Source organism: Procambarus clarkii, chromosome 65, assembly GCF_040958095.1.
Source record: "Procambarus clarkii isolate CNS0578487 chromosome 65, FALCON_Pclarkii_2.0, whole genome shotgun sequence".
Classification (NCBI taxonomy): Eukaryota; Metazoa; Arthropoda; class Malacostraca; order Decapoda; family Cambaridae; genus Procambarus; species Procambarus clarkii.
This window is the reverse complement of record NC_091214.1, coordinates 24,081,775-24,106,071: the sequence shown is the minus strand read 5'-3', so window position 1 is coordinate 24,106,071 and position 24,297 is coordinate 24,081,775. Positions and strand designations below refer to the sequence as shown.

General features: G+C 45.4%; 2 protein-coding genes across 3 annotated transcripts; one reads left to right on the top strand and one right to left on the bottom strand.

Moving 5' to 3' along the window:
• Positions 1-601: 601 nt before the first annotated feature.
• LOC123771038 (uncharacterized) lies at positions 602-23,235 on the top strand. 2 transcript variants are annotated; one of them, XM_045763296.2, is made up of 3 exons: positions 602-1,658; positions 6,650-6,982; positions 15,487-23,235. In XM_045763296.2, the coding sequence occupies exons 2-3, from the start codon at positions 6,650-6,652 to the stop codon at positions 18,496-18,498; spliced, it is 3,345 nt and encodes a 1,114-aa protein (XP_045619252.1). In that variant the 5' UTR covers positions 602-1,658; the 3' UTR covers positions 18,499-23,235. The 2 variants fall into 2 exon arrangements, with proteins under 2 accessions (XP_045619252.1, XP_069165725.1); XM_069309624.1 differs by lacking the exons at positions 602-1,658; positions 6,650-6,982 and adding an exon at positions 9,678-10,244.
• Positions 4,280-6,070, bottom strand: LOC138355023 (protein LIAT1-like). The gene is made up of 2 exons (XM_069309736.1): positions 5,999-6,070; positions 4,280-5,215 (listed from the first exon to the last, which is right to left on the bottom strand). Exons 1-2 carry the CDS (start codon positions 6,068-6,070, stop codon positions 4,280-4,282), a joined length of 1,008 nt encoding a protein of 335 aa, XP_069165837.1.
• Positions 23,236-24,297: the final 1,062 nt, after the last annotated feature.

Below are 24,297 nucleotides of genomic sequence, written 5' to 3'. Positions count from 1 at the left end.
TGGTTTATATACATGTTTCTTCTGTTATTGGTAACAAACTGCGTACTCTTAAGAGTCGTGTGTCCCAGTGGCCTTCCTCCTACCACCGTAACCGGAGGTGGGAAACGGCTCTGGCTTGGTTGAGTATTGGCCATACCTGTTTAATTCGCGGTCACTTAATGGAGCACTGCCTTGCTCCTTATTGTCCAAATTGCATTGTCCCTCTTACGGTCGTGCATATCCTTGTTGAATGTCCTGACTTCCAGGACGAGCGCGTGTCTTGTTTTCTGACCGTCCCCCGCGGTCGCTTGTCCCTCGATAGAATTCTTGGCGACTCGGATACTTTTGATATCATTCGCCTTATGCATTTCTGTTCTCGTATTGGCATCCTTGGTGATATTTAGCGCCCTCTGATTATCCCGCACATTTGATGGTGTTACATAGCCTTCCCGGTTTGGTGCCTTCTTTTGATAATTACTTATATTCATGTTGAATTAGACATGGTACCTAGCTGTGCCAGTCTCTCTTACCCTCCCCTTTCCCTCCTCCTATCTCCATTCCTCCTTTCTTTCATCTTGTCTCTTCTCCTTCATCTCCTTGTCTCTTCTCCTTCATCTCCTTGTCTCTTCTCCTTCATCCCTCTGCCTCTTCCCACCCTCTACCTCTTCCCACCCTCTCAAAAATATTAAGAACACCTGAAAACATTAAAAATCAAATCACTGATATCAGTCATCATGAAAATCAAGAGGGTCATGACGAGCTAATGTTTCTTAAATGGTGGCAGTGGGGCCTACCCTGACTGGCCTATGACACTCTCATACCACCCATGTGTCTTCTTGAAAAGTTTAGTGAGGCTAGTAGTCCTCAAGTGTCGTGCTTCCAACCTTGGACACTGATATTCTCTCATGGTTACATGTATTGATAAACGGATTTAATGTACAAAATGATATGTTGTAGCCCCCGCAAAATAATACATTTTACACTATTAGGCATAAAGATCATAACAAAGACTAACCATAAACCTAACCTTCTTAGGCCTAAATAAACAATTGTAGGCTTAGTTTAGTGCCTATATATTGAATTGGCCTAATGCACTGTTATCAGTTATGTTGTATCAAATGGCATGATATACTGTACTTTGAGATCTTAATGACTAAGTTCATTCGCGAATATTGGAAGATATTCCCTTATACTTTACAGAAAGTTTGGTAATGCAGGGCTAGTGTACTAGACTTGTAGTTACACTTATAACTGATCATCCTGCGATATATTTGATGAATTGATAGCTATTCCTTGATTCATGCTGTGTAATCATCAATATGAAATGTGTGTTGCCTAACCTTGTATGTAAAGAGTTGCCACTCGCCAACAAGCCTGCCGCCGCAGAAGGCACATACGTTGACCTTTTAACAGTAATTTGTGTCCATCCACACCGTGTTACAGTAGTGGTTTACCAGGCAAAAACATTTGCATTACGTAGGACTGGGTTAACGTGGTAAGGATATGAATTATTAGAGGAAGTAGCGTAGCGTGGCATCAGAGAGAGGCAAGAGAGGAGTGTACCGTGCTGCTTCACATCAGTTACTCGCCCCACTCGGAGGCGGAGGTTGGAGAGTGTACCAATACCAACCCCGAGCCTTTTGTTCGTGTTTCAGCAGGATCTCCATTGATTTACAAACGTGAGTACTGTATGTCAGCTCATTTGAGTAAGATAGAATTGGTGAACTCTGTACCGTTTTTCGGTCAAGGGCGAATGTATGTTGTATGTTAGCTGGTGTACCTAGATTAGTACTATTGGGGGCATGCTATTTTATATATATATATATGTAGAAATGAAAGACTTTGCCTGTATTATTTGATCGTCATCATGTTAAGATAAAATGGGAAGTATAAATTTAGGCCATAACAATGGACGTGTCACCACCTACGTATCACAGATACGTTCAAGACGAATCTTATTGGCTGACTGGCAGGCAGCCCGAGCGCCAAGTTTGAATTGGACAATTCAAAATGCTTATTCAGGTTAAAATACTGTACATACATATTGGATTTATAGAGTTAATACATAAAATAACTAAAGCCACTAATACGCACAGCGTTTCGGGCAAATGCCAATTATTGTGTGGGCTCGTCTTCCTTCTGAGGTTGAGCTTCAGCTCTTGGGACCCGCTTCTCTCCCGTTAATTGCATAATTCATTGTGTCTACAGCTTTTGAGGGGGGGGGGGGTATCATTTATATCTGAAGCTGTGTATGGAGTCTATCTTTCACTACATCACTCCCTAGTGCATGCCATTTAACTATGACAATTCTTTCTAATGTTTCTGTGAGAGAAGACACAGGGTTGTGTATAAGTACAGGTTATTTATTAAAGTGTACATTATTACAAAGGCACTAACACAACATACATATTCCCGAGTTGTTATTATAAAGTATTATAATGGTCACGTATATTGACGTAAGTATATCTGGCATACACTGACGTCAGAAATATATATGGCTTAGCATGCAGCTATAGTGTTCCGTCAGTTGTGTGTGCGTATATGCATTTATCACCAACTATATGACGTACAGGAAGAAGATTAAAATAGTTTTGGACAAAAACGTTTACCGGATATGTGATATTTTCCGTTGTGGGGGGACAGGAAGCCTGCCCTTGTCTTCCCGAGGCTATCCCACTTTCCCCGGGATGTAACCCCCATAACAGTTGCCCTAACTTCCCCCAGGTACCTATTAACTACCAGGTGAGCAGGGGCATGAGGTGAAAGGAAGCATGCCCAACGGTTTCCGTCTCAACCGGGAATTAAGTGGGTTGCGAGCCTTAAGAGGCAATATAAAGCCTTAACAATCTTCTATTCCTCGGATAGGATAACTATCCACCAGCACACACAGGATTGTTTCAGGTTCTGCTACTGGGAACAAAATGTTCCAAGTAGCACGGGCTATGGTGAGCCCGTAGCTTATACCTGGCACAGGAGCGGGGGCTGTGGTGGACTGGCGTCTTTATAACGTTATAAACGTCGAGCGCTCCGCTGAAACGTTGGTCGGGAGCGTGGTGGCGGCGGCGTCAAGCCACAGAGCAGGACCCCGTTCGAGGCTCGCAGAGTATACGGGGCCCCCACAATCGCACTATGCAGATAAGAGCCACGTTTTCCTCACATGGGTTATTATCAGCAGAATTCGTTTTGTCAGGGACACGAATCTGGTGTGATATACGTAATCTATATAAAATATATATATATTATTAGATTAAGATTATATTATTGTAATATAAGATTATCTTAGATTTAGGACCTGCCCGAAACGCTGCGCGTACTAGTGGCTTTGCAAGATTGTAATTACTATACTATGTACCCTCACAATCCCAATGTACCGTCTTGTATATATATAAATAAATATAATTATATATATATATGTATATATATAATGTGTGTGTGTGTAATATATATATAATGGCATGGTTACTTGATTTGGATATCGGCGGCCAGTTTTTATTATTATTTTCCGATTTATATTGTTTCTCTAGCTGAATACTAATGTTTATAAGTAAACAGATAAAACAAATCTTGTCAGAGAAGTGGATTTCTATGTTTTTTTTTATTTTAATCCCGATGCGTGGCGGGTCGCAACGACAACGTTGATAAAAGTAAAAACGTTAAAATGCGTTAATAGCGTTAAAATACGTTAATAACGTTGAACTACGTTAATAACGTTGAACTACGTTAATAACGTTGAAATACGTAATAACGTTGAAATACGTTAATAACGTTGAAATACGTTAATAACGTTGAAATACGTTAATAACGTTGAAAAACGTTGAAATACGTTAATAACGTTGACAAACGTTTAAGGAAAGGTAACTATGCCGAGAAAGCGACAAGCCATTATGACTACATAGCACTTGGAAGGGGTCAGGATAAGGATTTGGGATGAGACATAGGAGGGAAGGAAGAGTTTAAGTAATTATCTGAAGAAAGGCTCTTTCAAACGCCTTGTGCGTAAATCATCAGATGGAGAACATGTGTAACAAGTCTTTCGTTCTCAACATACTCCTCGAGATCCCGGGTTCGACTCCCGCGCGGGACAGAAATACACCACACCAGAGGCACCTAATGCCTCTGTTCACCAAGCAGTAAATAGGTACTCGGAAATTTGGGTATTACTGTCCTTGACAAATTAGGCTTCCATGTACTACTGTATTGTACTGCCAGAGAACCAACAATCAAAGGCATAGATCCGATTGACTAAAGAGTGTCCCTATAGTCCTATCTAATTTAAGGCGTTAATTGGGAAACACTAGAGTTAATGGCCCTCGGGTAAATTCAGGCCACGCAGTCTTTTCGTAACCTTTTCCGATCTCGGCACTCCCTGTAGTAAGGCTTCACAGTCCAGCACCCACTGTAGTAAGGCTTCACAGTCCAGCACCCACTGTAGTAAGGCTTCACAGTCCAGCACCCACTGTAGTAAGGCTTCACAGTCCAGCACCCACTGTAGTAAGGCTTCACAGTCCAGCACCCACTCTAGTAAGGCTTCACAGTCCAGCACCCACTGTAGTAAGGCTTCACAGTCCAGCACCCACTCTAGTAAGGCTTCACAGTCCAGCACCCACTGTAGTAAGGCTTCACAGTCCTGCACCCCCTGTAGTAAGGCTTCACAGTCCAGCACCCACTGTAGTAAGGCTTCACAGTCCAGCACCCACTGTAGTAAGGCTTCACAGTCCAGCACCCACTGTAGTAAGGCTTCACAGTCCAGCACCCACTGTAGTAAGGCTTCACAGTCCAGCACCCACTCTAGTAAGGCTTCACAGTCCAGCACCCACTGTAGTAAGGCTTCACAGTCCAGCACCCACTCTAGTAAGGCTTCACAGTCCAGCACCCACTGTAGTAAGGCTTCACAGTCCAGCACCCACTGTAGTAAGGCTTCACAGTCCTGCACCCCCTGTAGTAAGGCTTCACAGTCCAGCACCCACTGTAGTAAGGCTTCACAGTCCAGCACCCACTGTAGTAAGGCTTCACAGTCCTGCACCCCCTGTAGTAAGGCTTCACAGTCCAGCACCCACTGTAGTAAGGCTTCACAGTCCAGCACCCACTGTAGTAAGGTTTCACAGTCCTGTACTCCCTGTAGTAAGGCTTCACAGTCCTGTACTCCCTGTAGTAAGGCTTCGTAGTCCTGTACTCCCTGTAGTAAGGCTTCACAGTCCAGCACCCACTGTAGTAAGGCTTCACAGTCCAGCTCCCTCTGTAGTTAGGCTTCACAGTCCAGCACCCACTGTAGTAAGGCTTCACAGTCCTGCACTCACTCTAGTAAGGCTTCACAGTCCAGCACCCACTGTAGTAAGGCTTCACAGTCCTGCACTCACTGTAGTAAGGCTTCACAGTCCGGCTCCCACTGTAGTAAGGCTTCACAGTCCAGCTCCCCTTGTTAATAAACACTGGACTGTTAGAGGTGCACATAATGGGCTCAGGAACTGGACCTCAATATTAGTTTAAATAAACAGGTTACAACATTGATGAGCTAGTTTCAGAGCTTAACATCAATAACTTTTCCCTGTTTACCAAACAAACATCACTCGTTGATGTTTTGGTTACTTAATGAAATTTTATGTGATATATTAGGAGGTAAAAGACTGGTATACCTCCTTCAATCACTATACTATGATAAGAGACAGAATAGCTTCTTAATCACCATAGTGAGTACAGTTTCATCTACCATCCTGGGGTAAGTGACAGGAATAATTCCTTCAATAACCATAATTCATTGCACTTTAATAGTACAGTGAATCTTAATGTAATTAATTACATCATTATTAATGTAATCAAACCATATTTAGTTATTAATATGTATCTTTTCTATCATAAGTTTTGTTATTTATAATATATATTATAAATTATACAGTACTTTATTATTGAGAAAATCAACTTGCCCGAAATGCTATGCGTACTAATGGTTTTAGGTATTGTATGTACTATCTCTATCTTTAAATCCAACATTATGTATGTAACTCAATGTATGTACCTTTACCTGAATAAAAAATCTAAATCTAAATCTAAACGAGTTCTGAGCTGACTTGAAGCCACAACCCCCCTGGATCATCCTGACTTGGGAAAGTCGTACAACTGTATTTCTTCTGAAATCACAGGAAGTCTGAAGGCCCCTACTGAAGCCAGTCTAAGCTTTACGTAAGACCCCCAAGCACTCAAGTTGGGGGGGGGGGGGCAACATTTTGTTCATCCATGTTTCATTCCAGCATCAGATACACAGAAAACTCACACTAATGGGATACTGTATATTTCAATAAGCAAATCAACTGGAGTTTCGATGTGATTCGAACCCGCGACCAAGGAATGGTCGATTGTCAGGGTGGTGCAGTGGTCAGCGTCAGCGGCTGGGATTCCCTCGGTCACGAGTTCAAGTCGCCTCAGAGCTCCAGTTGATTTTCTCATTGATATATACAGTATCACATTAGTGTGATTTTTCTGTGTATCAGATGTTGGAATGTACAGTGGATGAACTACGTTGCCCCACCCGGGTGCTTGGGGTCATACGTAAAGCTTGGACTGGCTTCAGAAGGGACCTTCAGACTTCCTGTGAATTCAATAGAAATCTGGTTGTGTGACTTCCAAGTCAGGGTGTATTCTCTGTGTATACTGAATTATTCTTATTTATTTCCAGATGTGTCAACAGATGTCACAAAGGATGCAAGTCATCTCTAACACACTACCCTGTATATCAAACAGTGTCAATCACCATGATCTTCCTATAGAAGCCACCAGCTTGTTCCTTAGGATGAGAAGCCACAGGACCTCTACCCCCAGAACTTCAAGCAAAATGGAGTGGGCTCCTGGTATAAATAGAGGTGTTGTCTTGGAAGATATTAACAGTAGCTGGAGTCCCCCGGCCATGGTCACACCTCATCATGTGCAGGAGGAAGAGTTGACAGATTTGTCCATGGTCGATCTGGGTAACCTTCAAACTGATGCCTGCCTCTATGTTCTCCCTGAGCTGGTATGGTACTTTTTCTTTTTTGTTTTCTGGGAGGGGCCCCCTTGGTGGCTCCTAGGGCTACCCATCTCGTAAGCTCCAAACCTAGGTTATCACTTAAGGTTCTAAGATTCACAAGTACACAATGGAAACCAATTCCAAAGATCTGGCTCCCTTAGTAGAGGCTAGGTAAGTCTGAGGGTACTAAACCACCAAAATAATCCAAAAGAAACTTCACCAAAAAAGGTAGGGTGCAACAAAACAAGCAAATGCATTTACAATACAGTACAGTATTGGCATTCCTGACACAAACGTGCACTTGCTTATTAGCGGCAAGTGACTACTAGTTAGCATTGCTTGTTTACTACTAGATGGCAGCCCGGTCCATTGAAGAGTACTGACCAGTCAGCTTCTTCATTCACATGCCTGGTACGCCCTGTTGCCCACCACTTTTCGGGCTCAGTCCTCAGCTTAGTGTTGGCCTTCCTATGGGCTCTATTCTACTGCAAGGGACCATGTTTATGCTTGCTCCTTTTTCAGGCTTCATGTATGTGTATTTTAGCCTTCCTGTTGTGTGTGCCTCAATTCTCATTATGCCTTGACTGCATGTCTCTAATTGCCACTGGTGTTGCCCCTTCCTTTGGCATGGATTACCTTTACTGAGAAAATTCGAGAGTCTGCGCTTGGTGATTTGCCTTCTCGAGGGTCCCCACTCTGGGTAGTGCATGTGCTTTGGCTCCTCTGCAGTGCCTGTTGGGTGGTAATTAACTAATTTTGGAGATCCGCTGTGTGCAAGTGTTCCAGCCAGACAAACCCAGTGGTGTACTCTCACACCTAAACCGTACTGAAGGCAGGGGCAACACCAGCTGAAAATAAAGAAGAGAACTCTAACTATATGCAGTCAAGCCAAAATGAGAATAGGAACATGCAGAGCAAGAAGAGAAAATATACATATGTGAAGCCTGAAAAAGGAGCAAACACAAATACAGGCCCTTGCTGTATAATAGAGTCCAGGGGAAGGTCAACACTAAGCTGAGAACTGAACCTGGTATGCCCCCGTTTGCAACTGGGCATACCAGGCATGTGAATGAGGGAGCCAACTGGTTGGTACCCTGAGTAGACGGGGCTGCCATCTGGTATTGAGCAAGCGATGCAAACTAATTGCTGCTTGCTGCCAAGAGCCACGTGCATGTCTGTGTCAGGTTTGTCAATGTTGTCCCTGCAGTTGCTGGTTTTGTTGTGCACTACCATTGTGGTGTAGTGCTTTCCTATCAGTGACTATGGAGGGAGTGAGATCTAGTTCTTTATGCCCCCGACTCCAAGCCATTTATACCTGGTATGCTAATTATCAAAATTACATCTCAACATTACTTCCATCATTTATATTTAAAGTTGTGGATGAAATTGGCTTCAACAACCATTTCCTTCAATGCATGCCACTTGCCCTGGATTTGGAGCTTTTGGAGCAACTCACTCGAGGAGCTGCTGAGGGACCCCCCAGAACGAGGCGTTTCATTAAATTCAATCTTGGATTTTCTTTGGATTTCTAAAGAAAGTCTGTTCTATTGAATATTCTCAAGACATTTATATTGAAGAATTTGTCTATTGTTTTATTAATATCATTCAATATTTTTCATACCTCAGTCAAATCAAAATACTTAAAAAATCAAGGTCATGATTCTATTTGATTTGATTTTGATTTGATTCTTCCTGATTTACCAGGAAGTACTTCTTTATTTCTTCTAGTTTGTCATTGTGACCTTTCAAACTTTATATAAGTTTAGCTTTTCTATATAATCTCTCTAACCTTACAATTCAGTTTATTTTGGTGTATAACAACTAATATAGTTTGAGTTATAGATTAGACAAACCTAGGATGCTCTACCACTAGTTTAATTTGAATATAAAAGTGATATAATGTAATTCTTTCAAAAAGGGGGGTTGAAACCTGGGATATCAAAGACACAAGCAGTAGTACATTATAAACTTGCATCTCGTATGAAATATTACTGGAACATTAAATTGGTGGCCCAAACTGGCTAACCTGTTATCAGGTATGAGAGTGTAGAATTTTTTCCTGGAAAAAATAAAACAAAAATTTACTGCTATTCAGATGTCAGGATTGACCTTTCAAGAGATATAAGGCTTGATGATACACTGTATTATTAAATACTCCTTTGAGGTAGGGGCAAATTGGAAATTTTAAAACAGCTCTGGAAAATTTTCAGTATAAGGTGATGCATGTTAGTCTTCTGACAGTACAGTAGTCAACAAAAGTATGGGCCGCCCTGCTCTAGGCGGTGCGTATTTATGGCATAAAAAGAATGATGGGCGTGTGAGTGAAATATGAGAGATGGAGGCTAGTGCCAGGTATATGACATCAGGGGGTTTCCCAGCTTCCTGGAGGCACACAGCTGGTAGGCTCAGTTGGCCCCGGGCATTCATTGGGAACGATTGTGTTGCACGTGCTACTCTGGCACCTCACCGTCTCTTATCGCAGTTAACATTGGTGCTGGTGGTATTACATTGTTGTTATGGCACCCACCAAGCAAAGAAATCACTGCTCAGATCATTGCTTCAAAAGGTATGTCAATAAGACTCCAGTCTGGTGGGGATGACAACACCAGCCATCAAAGGAAGAGGTTAAATTTACTTCCAGCCTAAATTAGGACAATAAAACTTCAGACTGCTGGGACAACCTGTCCTCTTAAAAAGAACGTCGCTTTTGGCCGTTTGCCCGTATGGCCGAATTTGGACGTAATTTGAAATTGAAAAAAATATGAAAATAAATTTGGGATTTTTTTTTTTCAACAACAGTAAGTTAAGGGTCCTCTGATAGGTTAGGTGGGCAGGAAATTCTCATAAAGTTTCAAAACGTTATGAAAAACGTTAATTTAAAGTGTCCTCTTATAACCTCTGCGCGTACGCCGGACGACTCAAATAGAAAACGGAACAGAACGTCACTTTTGTGAGTGGATTTCATTTCAAATTACGTCCAAATTTGGCCATGGCGCGCATACCAGCCAAAAGTGACGTTCTTTTTAAGAGGACGGGTTGGCTGGGAATGGAAACCCCAGCCACCAGGCCTACAGTGTCAAGGAAGCAGGCCACCAAATTCAGGCCTGGCAATTAATTGTTGAGTGTAGCCTGGTCAACACGAGGAAGTATTGATCACGTTTCCAAGAGAAAAGCAGTGATGACACTCTGGAGCGAGGAAAATATATAGAAATATTTCCAAATTTTGGTGGAAGGATCAACAAACATTTTCTACAGGACTCAAGCAATGGTAAGTGCAGACACAATTTCTTTATATTGGCTAATCGTTTAGAGCAAAAAAAATGATCTTTCAATAGCATTATAGTAATTATTTTGTATTTTTTCTGGGGAAAGCCCCTATGGCTCCCAGGAGCTATCCAGGCTGATATGGATATCCTAACTATTTTGCATCAGTCAATGTGGATGGAGTTCTAGCCCTATCAGGGACCACGAGCCAGAACCTGGCCCCCCTCACAGAGGCACGAGGAGCAATGGCCCATAGACATGCACATGTGATTTGAAGCATTCTATATCTGCCATCGACCGGGACAGGCACCCAGAAAGGTAAGCACCACAAAACAAACCCCTATTCTGGTTAAAACAACAAAAATCGCCAACGAGTGGACAGAACTCCCTAAAAGAAAAACGAGCAAACAAGCATGACGTCACCAGAGCCGCGCTGCATGTCTGCGCAACTCCCCTTGTCCCCAGGAGGGGGAAGGGGGAGCCCCAGACCCCCACGCTGGCGATCCACCCTTCAGTTCCTTGGCTGATGGGATCGTGCACATTCGTGTGGCTCCAGCTCCGGTCTTCTTCAGTGCTGTCATTGTTTTTAGTGCTGCTCTTCTGGTGGTCGTGCGAGCTGGGAGTATTATTCTCAGGTACTCTGGCTTCATGTGCTTAGGGTCACCTTCCCTGAGTGCCCTGTAAGTACCGCCCTTGGGGCTTGGGGTTCTCTTCCACAAGTCACCTTGGGTCTACCTCTGTTGGCTTTTCGCTGCTTGGTGTTTGGCCGCCCCCAAGTGTGTGGGGGTTCTTCCCCCTTTGTTTACCTTGGGGCAAGTGGTAGTTATTGTACTGGTGGGGCGCTGGGTACTGCATAGCTACTTTTCACCTTTGACAGCGGCCGGCTCTGTTCTTTTCGGGTACGTTGTCCTCTTGCGAGGTTTTTCTTTTCTATTTGTTTTTGCCTGGTGGGGGTCTGCCTTGTATTTCCCTCCCCCTTATATTACGTCGTTTGTGTGGTGGCACCCCCTGCTTCGCCCTCATGAGTGGACACGTCCCGTAAGTTCAGTTTTTAGCAGTTTGCTTGGTAGTTTGGGACGCCGGTTAGCAGTACCCTGCCTGGGATAACCCTTAGCAGACCAAGTCTAGGGGCCCCCTGGAAAACCTCGCGGGGGGCACTCGGGTCCAATGGAGGAGACCCCTGCGTCCCCTCTCGCTCTGTGTGAGTTTGAGGGTTGCTGTCCCCTTGTCTTAGGGCGACACTCATTGTTTTTGCCTCCGTCATGCTGCTTGTTGGGTCGGTGACACATTCGACCCTAAGTCCTGCGAACTTTGTTGCTTGTTTGTGACTCAATTCACCCAATCTGCAGGTGATGTTCTTCGGGTGCAGGTAGCACGTGTGTTGCAGGATAGGTTTAGGTTATTGCAACGTGCTCGGATTGTCGCTTCCCCGGACGCCCCAAGGCTGCCCCGCTTTGTTTATTGGGACTCTGACTTGGGGGTATTGGTCGCTTCGGCCTTGGTTCTGTCCGCACCCCCTCGTTCTTCCCCTTCGGTGATTCAATTGCCCCCCCTGCTTCCGGCCCCAAAGCGTCTGAGGGCTTCAGGGTCAGGGCAGGGTTTAGAGGTCTCTGAGACTCGGGTAGTTTCGTGGATTGCCCCGTCCGGGGCATTCGAGTCGGTTCCTCCTGCCCTTGCTCCGGGGTCTGACCAGTGGGCCCCTTCTCTTCTGAAGCTTTCGGCTGCCCCGGGTTTTTCTTCTGAGATCGGGGCTTTGGAGGACGACTTGTCCCCAGGCCCTGACATGGGGGCCTTGGGCTCTGTTGAAACCCACCCTGGATTTTCAGGCCTTCTGAGCGAGGCTTACTGTTGCAAGGAGTAGGGTTTGCTTTTCCCCCCCTCTGCGTACGATTTGGACTTGGGTTCGGCTCCTCCCTGGGTTTGATTCTGTGTCCCTGCAGACCCTTCGATTCCATCTTTCCAGAGGTTTTCGGCTTCCCGCATCTTGCCTCCTGAGGTGCGGTCGACCATTGCGGCTTACCTCCTGCGTGACCCGGAATATGCCTCCATAATGGATCCTGCTTTGTTCAGGTTTGGATCTTCTTGTCCTTCCTGGGTGCGTTACGAGGTTCCGGGGTCATCCTGGCTTGCAGACTGCCCCTTGTTCTCATTGGATGCTTGGGACTCCTTCTGTCGGACCCGCACGTTTGAGTGACGTGAGGCGTTGACGGTGGTCCAGGTTTACCTTGGGGGGCGACTTTGAGCATCTTAATGAGTGCCTTTTCACTCCTGCCCTATTGCGAGATATTGGCGCGGTTCAGCTTCATGTGCAGGTTCCTTCCTTGTTGGCTGCGCTTGTAGCTGAGGACTATCGCGCTCGTGGCTTCTTGGCTGCGGTCCTGCATTACATTTCCCTCCAAGAGCTGTCTTCCGATTGGCTTGTGGAGGATGTAGAGGCACGTGGATCAGTTCCCGGGTCTAGCGCCTTGGTCTCGGCCGTTCGTGTGTCATCTGCGCTGTTGAAGCTGTTTGCTCCGATCCTGCAGGAGGCACTGCTGCAGTTTTTTGCTGCGCGTTTCGCGTGTTGACAGGCAGTTCTCGCTTCCTCCTTGGAATCCACTTGGGTCCTGGTTCTTTGTTTGTATTCTCTGTTTTGTCCATTGCTTTTTGCAGCCTCTGCGGTTGAACGTTATATTCAGGCGGCTTCCAAAAACTTGCCGCCCTATGTCTGAATTGTTGGTTCTCCGGGGGTCCCGGGGGATTCCTTCCTGGAGGGGTCGTGCCAGGGCTCGCAGTTCCATTTGTCGGGGTCAGCCACAGGTGTTGGGTTTGGAGCTCGTGCCGCCTGCGGTCCCGGCTGTGCCTGGTCGGCATGGTGTTCGCTCTGCACGTAGGTCGGGTTCTCGTAAGGGGCAGCAGCCCTTTCGCGGTTCGCCCCATTGACAGGGCTGTGGGGGGGGGAGGCTTGCTCTGTTTGCTCACGCCTGGTCTCACAATTTGTGGGCTTTTCGGGTTGTTTCTCGCGGCCTGTGATGGCGTTGGGTGGCTCCACCTCCTTTGGGAGGTTCGGGGCTGGCAGGGCAGGTTTCCTTTCCTGTGCTCTGTCAGGTCATCTTGGAGTGGGTGCGCTTGGACGTGGTCGAAACGACGACGTCTCTCAGGTGGGTTTCCCACCTGTTTCCAGTCCCGAAACGGGACTGTGCGGACCTGCGGTTCATTCTGGACGTGTCCCGTCTGAACCCTTGGGTTTCGTGCCTCTCATTTCGGATGACCACTCTGTCCCAGGTCCGGCTTCTGTTGGATCCGGGCGCTTGGATGGTGTCCTCAAGGACGCGTATTGGCACGTCCCTATTCATCTGGGGTTCAGGGACTGGCTTGGTTTTGTTGTGGGGCATCAGAGTTACCGCTTTCGTTGTCTCCCGTTCGGGTTGAATATAGCACCTCGCGTGTTCACACGCCTTACCCAGGTCGTGGTGCCCCGTCTGCGTCTGTTAGGTGTTCAGGTGTTGGGTTACCTCAACGACTGGCTGGTTTGGGCTTCCAGTCACGTATCTGCTCGCCAGGGACTTGGTTGATTCCCAGCTCCCCAGGTTCGGGTTCTTGGTGAATCTGGTTCCCTCCCCGGTTCGGTCCTGGCTGGGTCTTGTGTAGGACTCTCGGACGACTTCCTTGTCTCTTCCTCCGGCGTCTCACCTTCGGCTACAGTCCCGCATGTGCTTGTTTCTAGGGGGCTCCCGGGTCACCCGGCGGTTGCTCGAGGATCTGTGCGGGAGCCTGAACTTTGCAATGTTAGTCTACTCGCCGGGGTGAGTTTGGCTTATTCGGCTGTTCTGGTTCCTCCGGGGATGTCCCTTTCGCCTCTCTCGCGATCGCTGGGTTCGGCCCCTCAGGGGCCTTACGTCGGCTGCTGCGTCGCCGGCTTCCTCTTCGGGTTTTTCGGGGTTCGGTGCTTTGGCAAGCCCTCACTCAATGTATTCACGGACACGTTGTCTCTTGGCTGGGGCTTTGTGACCAGTGCTCACCAGGCCGGCCAGGGACGGTGGGGTCTGTCCTTCCATCAGGCCCACAGCACGGTGCGGGAGTTCGCGGTGATGTCATTTGCGCTTCGGAGGGTTCGGGTTGCCCGCAGAGCGACAATCCGGCTCCATTCGTACTGCCTGAACCAAGGGGGTTCGATGCGGTCCTTGGCTCTTTGGGGCTGGTCACTTCGGGTGACTTGTCTGCTGAGTTCTCGGGGTTTGGCTCTCCTGGCGGTTCATGTCCGGGGTGTGTCCAACGTCCTGGCGGACAAGCTGTCCCATTTTGTTCCCCTGTCCACGGAGTGGACGGTCGATGCCGACTCCTTCCGTTGGCTCTGCCAGACGTTCGGGAGCCCGGAGGTGGACCTTCACGTCGGCGTGGTCGAGGCGTCTTCCGGTGTATGTGGCACCCTTCCCCGACCGCGAGGCTGTTGGGATCGATGCCTTTTGGCTGGACTGGTCGAGGTAGGGATTTCTGTACCTCTTCCCCGCAGTTCATTTGTTGCTCCAGGTCCTGGCTCGCTTGGTGACTTACCAGGGGCAAGCAGTCCTCTTGGCCCCGTGGTGGGCAGCCCAGCCATGGTTTCAGGCGCTGCTTGCTCGGTGTCCGAACCCGGAGGTTTTTCCGCAGCTCCGCCTCTTTCAGCAGATCGACCCAGTCCGATACGAAACTGGTTTACTGTTCTCCTCGAGTCTTCGCGTTTGGTGTTTTTGACTCGAGTTTATCACCATCTCTATGGTGATTAGGTGGCTTCCTTGATGGTGTCCCACCTGCGGGCTTCTTCTCGGCGGCAGTATGAAGTTTCTTGGCGGTCCTTCCGTTTCTTTTTGACTCTTCGTCGTTGCTCCTCGTTTTCGGTTCGGGTGGTGTTGTTCTTTCTGTCTTGGTTGTTCCAGGACCGTCATCTTATGCTGAATGCTGTCGCCTCATATCGTGCGGCGCTGGCGGAGCCGCTGCAGCTTGCTTTCGGTATCGATGTTACTTTTGCACCGTTTCGCAAGCTGTCTCGTGCGTTGTTTCACCAACATTCCTCATTCCTTTAGGTGGCATCTATTCATGTTGAATTTGATCTGCGATGTGTTTCATTCACTTATTTAATTCAGGTCATCTTGAAGGTATGCAGTCATCTGTCTTTTATTTTTTCTAGTAGCTGGGGGTTGTGCCATGTCAGGTATACAGTACCCTGTATGACCGTATAAAATCAAATAATATTTAGCTATGTCTGATGTATTCTTCTTGTCTTACAGATACAGGAAGGAAAGAGAGAGAGACTTCATACAGTACTGCACATGCCGTCTGAGGTCCCTGAAGCTGTCATGGGCAAACACTCTCCCTCCGCCAGCTTTAACATTCTGATGGTGGATGTCTCGGCTTCCATGAGCACTTACTGGAAAGATGTGGTGCAGGGCTGGAACAAACACGTAGCACCCACGCTGACTGGCCGTACCATGCTGTATGCGTTCGGTAACAGGGTTCTCTTCTTAAGGTGCGGGACAGAATTGAAACAAGAAGACTTCATCAGTGGAGGTACAGATTTGGTTGGTGCATTGCGGACTATCATCAGTGAAGTGTACCAATGCAGGGAAAAGTACATTAAGGTGTTTCTCATCACGGATGGTGACCACACTGTGTCTAAAGTGAAGCCAGAGAGTGTGATAGAGAAAATGAAATGTGCAATGGGCAAGATATGTGATGTTTTTGTTCTAGGTGTTGGGAATGATTTCCCTGTCCAACACAGTATTGACATTCGTTCTCGTCTTCATAATGGAAACTCCAACTTGCCCTATCTCTTCACAGCTGAATCCTCCAAGGACATAATGGAACAGATGCATGCTATTGGCAGAGGAAGTTGCAGCAGTAATGCCGCTAAAATTAAGTTGTCTGTGAGAGGGTCAGCTCTACCAGGGGGAGACATAACAGACACTTTTCACCTAGGAGAATGGGTATACTTCCCCTGTGAGCCAGAACAGGTGCAGCAACTAACTCTCACATGTGGCAGAAGAACATTCAGCATCACCTTGCAACCACGTCCCATACCAATATTGGACTTAAATGAAATGTTCCGTCAGTGGAACTCGCTCATAATCCAACGGCACAGGAAAGGGGAAGCTGTTTCACAAGATATCATGGCTTTAAAGGAGAGGCTCTTCAGTACCTGGATGATAAAATTGAAGAATCGTGGCACACTAACTGTCCTTGACCGTCTTGCTCAGAAGGAAATGAAAACCCATGAAGCTAATTTCAGAGCTAACATCAATAAGATGAAAGCTATCTTAACAACAAAGAATTTTCAGAACGATCAGGAGCTGGCTGATCAAGTTCTCTACACGACTGTTGGTGGAAGCAAATATGAGACCAAAGTATTTCAAATGAAAGGACACACAAACAGTGATTTTGAGAAGGTTCGGGAGGAATTCATGAAGGTCTATGAAGCACACAAAGCAAACATTCAAACAATTGAGACTACACCAGAAGACTGCTGTCGTATCACCCTCACTTCCACTGTGTCGGATTTGCAGGATTCAAACTTCGCCGAGCTGCTCCAGTTAGGCAAATTTGAATTCCTAAAGCAGTTTACTATCACGGGAATCCCAGTGTTTTCCCCAATCAGGGACTCTATGATCATCAACCCTTGGTCCTACTCAGTCAGGGCAATGCTCACCTCCCCCTACACCATCCTTAGTCAGGTGGCGCTTGAGTCCTTTGCTGAAGTCAAGCCAGCTGGTGAGCAACATAAAGATGTCAAGGTCAAATGGGATGAAGCTAATACCCGTTTCAATGCTATAGTTCCAGTTTTCCCGCCATGTGCAGCTAAGATCATGGAGCCAATTGTTCACACCCGCCTGTATGCCATGTGTGCAACCTTTGCTATCCTAAAGAATCCTCATATTATTGACTTCAACGTACACATGGCTGCCTTGGCTATCACCTGGATGCGGATCTTGTATGAGTACCCCACCCAGCCTAGACCAGAGTTTGTGCGTTCACGCATTGAGTGTATAGAGGCCACTGCTGCCCTCTACATCAAGCAGTCAAGCTATGCCACGTACTGGAAGATGCTCCAGAGAAATACAGCCCAAGCACTGATGACTGAGAGCATAGAGAAGGTTGACAACAAGACAGTTAAATGTGAATCACTCATAAAGCCAATGTTCATACTGCATATGAACCAGCAAGGTGAAGACAGACAGGACTCTGATGTGGTGGCCAGGATGGTGAGGATGATCCTTGTGGAATATATCGGTCGATGTCTTGAGAGATACAAAGCCAAGGATAAGGCAGCAATGCCCTTCACAGACTTCTTTGTTGAAACACTTGTTGAGCATAATAAGAAGGGAAAATGGGTTCGTACATATGTAGAAAACATCAAAGCAAATTTGACTGTAAGTTTAGACACAATCCTGAAGAAGTTTTACACATTAGAGGAGGTTACAAAAGCAGCCAGACAGATTGCAAGAGAGCAATTACAAGTCATGAAAGAGAAGTTCACAGCAGATTTACCCATCAAGGTGAACATGGGTAAAGTTGCTCATCTTCACAATGTGTCTGGTGCAGGTGATGTGTCTTGGCACACACTAAAGGTCTTTGCCAGAGAAGCAAACCTGACAGAGAACATCATCAGTGACTTGTTTAGTGAAAAGAGCGTGTTTATGTATGTGGCCCATGCGCTTAAATACAGGACCTCACGAACCCGACTGACTGCCCCTCTTGATGACTTTGATGTCAGTTTGGCCACAGTGACCAAACGTATCCAAAATGAGAGCTTCAGTTATTTTGCTAAAGGTCTGAATGTTGAGATCCAACAACATGTAGAGAATGCTTGGCTGGAAACATATTTAGCTGCCCACAGAGAGGTGGTGCACCCCATGACACCACAGGAGATAGTGATGCAGGCAAGACAGAGAGGCATAGAGGTGACAGATACCACGTTTTACCAGGTGTACCAGAAATACCGTCCAGATGTTGGCTTGTTAGGGAATGCATGCCAATCCCAATCTTGCCCTTTCTACCTAATACCCAACAAGAGATACAATCAACATGCTTCAGTAGAACGCCAAGGTACCCCAAATTTTCCCCACTCCCTGCATCGCATTGCTTACATTGACAGGAACAAGGACCTAGCCACAGCTATTGATCATTTTAGCTCAGGAATCTGCACCAAGACCCAGATGCCACTACACCCCAGAGTAATCACCAAATTTAGCAACGACCTAAAGCGTCTGCAGGACGATTACAAGATGAACTTACCTGGTTCCTAAGCAGCAGCTGGTCAATTTATGGATTGCTGCGTGTTTGGTTACTTCTGAAAAAAGTAATCATGATGTAATAGCTGAAATAGATCAAAGTCAGCTGACACCACCTGAGGAAAGACCATAAGTAGGTGGGAAAACACTGCTAATAGGTATCTGGCAGAAACAGGAGAATATCAAGAGCAGTGATAAAATCTGAAGAGAAAACTTTCAAGGTGAAGTACAAACTGGAAAAGACCATATTTTCCACTGAGATGATGAAACAAGAGACAGCAAAGATGACACAAGAGACCAGCTTTCTCTCCTTCACCCTGCAGCTGGGAAGGTGTGAGCAATGCTAAAAAAAAATTGACAAAAGCTATATTAAAAATAAATTAGTATCATAGTAGCAAGAACCAACTAAAGGTGACATATTGCACCCCATTCTGAAACTGCAAAGATAATGAAAGTGCATGATTCAAAAACTGATTTGAAGGGTGAGAGTCATATGCCCATCACCCACCCCTTCATCCTGTACCAAATGTTTTAAACATTGAGGATTTTAAAATACAGTATTTATATTTGTAATCTTTCTTTTTCTGGGGAGAGCCCCGTCAGCTCCCCGGAGCTATCTAGGGTGATATGAATGTATTAGACTGTGGCATCAGTCAAAGCGAATTGAGTTCTTGGGCTTGCCAAGGACCACGAGCCAGAACCTGGCCCCCAACTCTGAGAGACACAAGGAGCAATGGTCTATAGAAACCGCCGTGTGGTTGGAAGCATTCTATGTCTGACATCGACTGGGTCAGGCACCCAGAAAGGTACGCGCCCCAAAACTAACCCTATCTGATTAAAATTGCTACTGAAAGCTGAACTGTTCGAAGAACTCGCCAAACTAAAAACAAGCAATGAGCATGACGTTACAACCGTCACTGCGCCGCTGTCTGCGCAACTTCCCCCTCCCCGGGATGGGGAAGGGGGAGCTTCAGACCCCCGTGCCAGCTATCCACCCCCAGTTCAGAGACTGGATGTCAACATCGCACAAACCGCTGACCGGAGGGAGGGAAGGTTGCCGGGGAGCCTCCAGGTCTCACCCAGAAAACCTGAGTTGAATGTAATGAAACACCATTTACTGGGTGAGACCCGGAGGCTCCCAGGCAACCCTCCCTCCCTCCAGTCAGCAGTGCCTGACCTGGTCAGGGTGCCTGTCGATGGCAGAGTCACTTTCTGGGTGCCTGCTCCTCATGCTTCTCTGAGGGGGTCTGGCTCTTGGTCCTTGGTAGGCTTAAGAACTCCTTAGGAAGCATTCTATCCAGTTCAAAGGCTGGATGTCAAAACCCTGAAAACTGCTGACCAGAGGGAGGGAGGGTTTCCAGGAAGCATCCGGGTCTCACCCAGAAAACCTGAGTTGAATGTAATGAAACACCATTTACTGGGTGAGACCCGGAGGCTCCCAGGCAACCCTCCCTCCCTCCGGTCAGCAGTGCCTGACCTGGTCAGGGTGCCTGTCGATGGCAGGGTCACTTTCTGGGTGCCTGCTCCTCGTGCTTCTCTGAGGGGGTCTGGGTCTGGCTCGTGGTCCTTGGTAGGCCTAAGAACTCCTTAGGAAGCATTCTATCCAGTTCAAAGGCTGGATGTCAAAACCCTGAAAACTGCTGACCAGAGGGAGGGAGGGTTTCCAGGAAGCGTCCGGGTCTCACCCAGAAAACCTGAGTTGAATGTAATGAAACACCATTTACTGGGTGAGACCCGGAGGCTCCCAGGCAACCCTCCCTCCCTCCAGTCAGCAGTGCCTGACCTGATCAGGGTGCCTGTCGATGGCAGGGTCACTTTCTGGGTGCCTGTTCCTCGTGCTTCTCTGAGGGGGTCTGGCTCTTGGTCCTTGGTAGGCCTAAGAACTCCTTAGGAAGCATTCTATCCAGTTCAAAGGCTGGATGTCAAAACCCCGAAAACTGCTGACCAGAGGAAGGGAGGGTTTCCAGGAAGCGTCCGGGTCTCACCCAGAAAACCTGAGTTGAATGTAATGAAACACCATTTACTGGGTGAGACCCGGAGGCTCCCAGGCAACCCTCCCTCCCTCCGGTCAACAGTTTTGACATCCAGCCTCAGAACTGGGGGTGGATAGCTGGCGCAGGGTTCAGGATCTTCCCAATCCCCCCTCCTGAGTAGGGGGGAGTTGCATAGACAGCGGCGCGGCAACTGTTGTGACATGCTCATTTGGTCGTTTTAAGTTTGTCCAACAGTTCGGCTTTCAGTAGCAATTTTTAACGAAGTTGGATTTATTTTGGGGCGCCTACCTTTATGGGTGCCTGGCCCGGTTGATGGCAAACATAAAATGCTTTCAACCATACAGGGGCTTCTATAAGCCATTGCTATTCGTGCCTGTCTGAGGGACCAGGTTCTGGCTCATGGTCTCCGGTAGGCCTAAGAACTCCATTTGCTTTGACTGATGCCAGGGTCTAATACATTCATATCAGCCCGGATAGCCCTGGAGAGCCTCCGGGTCTCGCCCAGAAAATGGCGTTTCGTTGCATTCAACGCTGGTTTTTTAGAACATGAAAGATTACAAACATGAATAGTTGCATTTTGGGAGGGCCCCATCAATAGCGCCCGAAACTATAACTTTGATAACATCAAAGCCTTGTGTACCACACCAGGCCTTTAGTGAACCCCATTCACCTACCAGCAATCGGTACCAGAATCTGGTCCCCTCAAAGCAGTAAAGGGAAGCCTGGGAATCCAAGATCACCTGCAGTAACAAGAGAAATAATTGCCAGAAAAAAAAAAGAGAGCACCAGAATAAGCAACTGCATGGAAGCATTTGTGACCCCAACACTGACAAGGTAAACACTTGTTACTGGACTGAGAACACTGTAGAGGCTCCCATCTGGTGGCGAGTTGGTGTAGCTAAGCAGTGTTCTCAGTCCAGTAACGAGTGTTTATATTGTCAGTGTTGGGGTTATAAATGCGTCCAAGAAGTTGCATATTTTAGTGCTCTTTTTAGTTCTGGCAATTGTTTCTCCTGTTATTGCAGTGATTCTGGATCCCCAGGCTTCCCTATACTTGTTAGAGGGGACCAGGTTTTGGGACAGGTTTCTGGTAGGTGAACGGGCTTCACTAGAAACCTAGTGTAAGTAGCTTCTATTACCTAAAGAGGCCTCTTTAGATAATAGGCTTCACTGGAAGCCTATTATGTAAAAAGGTCACCAAAACCACGACTTATATCGGTGAACAAATTTAATAAGCAAATTTCTTGTCTTAGAAGAATATTTAAGCTTATGTTGTGTGTTACACTGCAGAATTGGCCTAGTCATGATTTACCAAATGGCATACCTGATACTTAAAGTAAGGCCAACTTAGAACTGGCACACCAATGAGCATCTAATACCTAATGATGTTGTTGTAGGAAGTGTCTGTATATTACATGTATAGTGATAGTTTTGTGTGTAGGTTATGTTCTATAATAGTACAAATATTCAAAACTTATATTGTACCTCAGTAACCAATTGTGGTTTATACCATCTTGGGCAGATAAGCAATGCTATTCTGCCCTTGATACATTTTTCCTGTTTTCAAATACTTCTGTCAATATTAGTTCATGCTTAATAATATTAACATAGAAATTCATGTTATTAAAATGATAACTTAGGCCTAGATTTATCTATGTTATGCAATATTGAGAAATAATTAGGATATTTATACTGTATTAGGTCAGGTTTTTTTAGTTTTGGCACAAATGTAGAAAGCTCTTGATCATGTATATTATAATGAAAAAATTATAATATAATGTAATTAGCAGTTCCCATGGCGAAGTGGTAACACTCGCCTGGCATTTCGCGAGCGCTCTCGCCTGGGTTCCTATCCTGGCCGGGGATATTTACTGGGCGCCAATCCTTAACTGTAGCCTCTGTTCACCCAATAGTGAATGGGTACCTGGTCATTAAACAATTTGGCGGGTCATATTCCAGGGAAAATTAGGATTAATGACTTGCCCGAAATGCTATGCGTGCTAGTGGCTGTACAAGAATGTAAGAACTCTTGTATATATAAATAAAAAAAATAGTAAAACGTGTCATGAAGCAAATCTTATTCATCATTCTGGGCATGAACTCAGCTGTGTCTTGATCCCTTTGTCCATTCCTCAGCTCCAGATGCCACTACAAGATGTACTCTGGGTGTGGACTTGCAACATTGCAGCTGTGGGTTTAGCCCCAGATGTCATTATTACAAGGTCCACTATGTGTGCAAATTGACTCGTGAGATTTGTTTCAAGGCCATTGGTTCATTACTGTACAACAACATCCATAGATACCATTGTTACATGGACCACTCCTGGCATAAATTCAAAGCCATGGGTTTGTCACCGACCCCTTTGTGGGGTCACTAATAGGGAATCAGCCATGGCCTGTGAGTGCTGTAGTGTACAGAGAGTTAGGTTATCCATATAATTTGTTTCCATTGCTAAGGAAATTTCATCCAAGGGGGTCAAAGAGCCAACAGTTTTCCCAAGGATATGGGTTCAAGATTCAGCAAAACAGAGACCCTAAGGCCCAAGTTTTTTCCTATATATAGGAGTCAGACTGTGATGGTGAACATAACCTGATGATATGAAGATTATTGTATTATATAGATTCAATTTCATGTGAGGCAGGTCCTTTGCATGAGTTTATATATTTTTGTATGCAAAAATAACAATTTATTGATGTAATGAAGCTACATATCCTAAATAAATATACATTTACAGTACTAGATTTTTAAAATTTTCAACTTTTCGTTTCATTCTCCACTACCACCACTTTAAAATTCACCTTATGATGAGTAATATATTAAATATATATTTTTTACCATTGCCTAATATTGTACAGTATAATAATATGAATAGCATATTTTTATTGTGTAGTTCAATAGTAACTGTTTAAGCTTTGTCTGCTTTCTGATACAGATTTTTTTAACTTGTTATTTAATATAATGATATATAACAAAAAATATTAGCTTTAACAAGTTAATATTTTAATCCTTCAAGAGTGGTATGAATTAACCTTACTCCAAGAATGGTATGAATTAACCTTACTCCAAGAATGGTATGAATTAACCTTACTCTAAGAATGGTATGAATTAACCTTACTCTAAGAATGGTATGAATTAACCTTACTCCAAGAATGTATGAATTAACCTTACTCTAAGAATGGTATGTATTAATCTTACTCAAAGAATGTATGTATTAATCTTACTCGAAGAATGGTATGTATTAATCTTACTCAAAGAATGTATGTACTCAAAGAATATGTATGTATTAAGCTAACTCAAAGAATGTATGTATTAATCTTACTCTAAGAATGGTATGTATTAACCTTACTCAAAGAATATATGTATTAACCGTTATTCTAAGAATTGTGTGAATTAACCCTTATTCAAAGAGTGGTATGTATTAACCCTTACTCCAAGAATGGTATGTATACTCACTTATTCAAAGTGGTATTATGTACTATGCCTTATTCCAGGAATATGTAGCGTATATGTACATATAGTATGTCTATATATATATATATATATATATATATATATATATATATATATATGTCGTACCTAGTAGCCAGAACGCACTTCTCAGCCTACTATGCAAGGCCCAATTTGCCTAATAAGCCAAGTTTTCATGAATTAATTGTTTTTCCACTATCTAACCTACCTAACCTAACCTAACCTAACTTTTTCGGCTACCTAACCCAACCTAACCTATAGAGATAGGTTAGGTTAGGTAGGGTTGGTTAGGTTAGGTCATATATCTACGTTAATTTTAACTCCAATAAAAAAAAATTGACCTCATACATA

Excerpts from the sequence above, each read along its gene's own strand:
- LOC138355023 (XM_069309736.1), bottom strand. The coding sequence starts at position 6,070 with ATGATCCAGGGGGGTTGTGGCTTCAAGTCAGCTCAGAACTCGTTTAGA. Across the intron at positions 5,216-5,998 it reads GATTTAGATTTTTTATTCAG|AGGGAGCTGGACTGTGAAGC; the intron begins GTAAAGGTACAT and ends GCCTAACTACAG.
- LOC123771038 (XM_045763296.2), top strand. The coding sequence starts at position 6,650 with ATGTGTCAACAGATGTCACAAAGGATGCAAGTCATCTCTAACACACTA. Across the intron at positions 6,983-15,486 it reads TCTATGTTCTCCCTGAGCTG|ATACAGGAAGGAAAGAGAGA; the intron begins GTATGGTACTTT and ends CTTGTCTTACAG.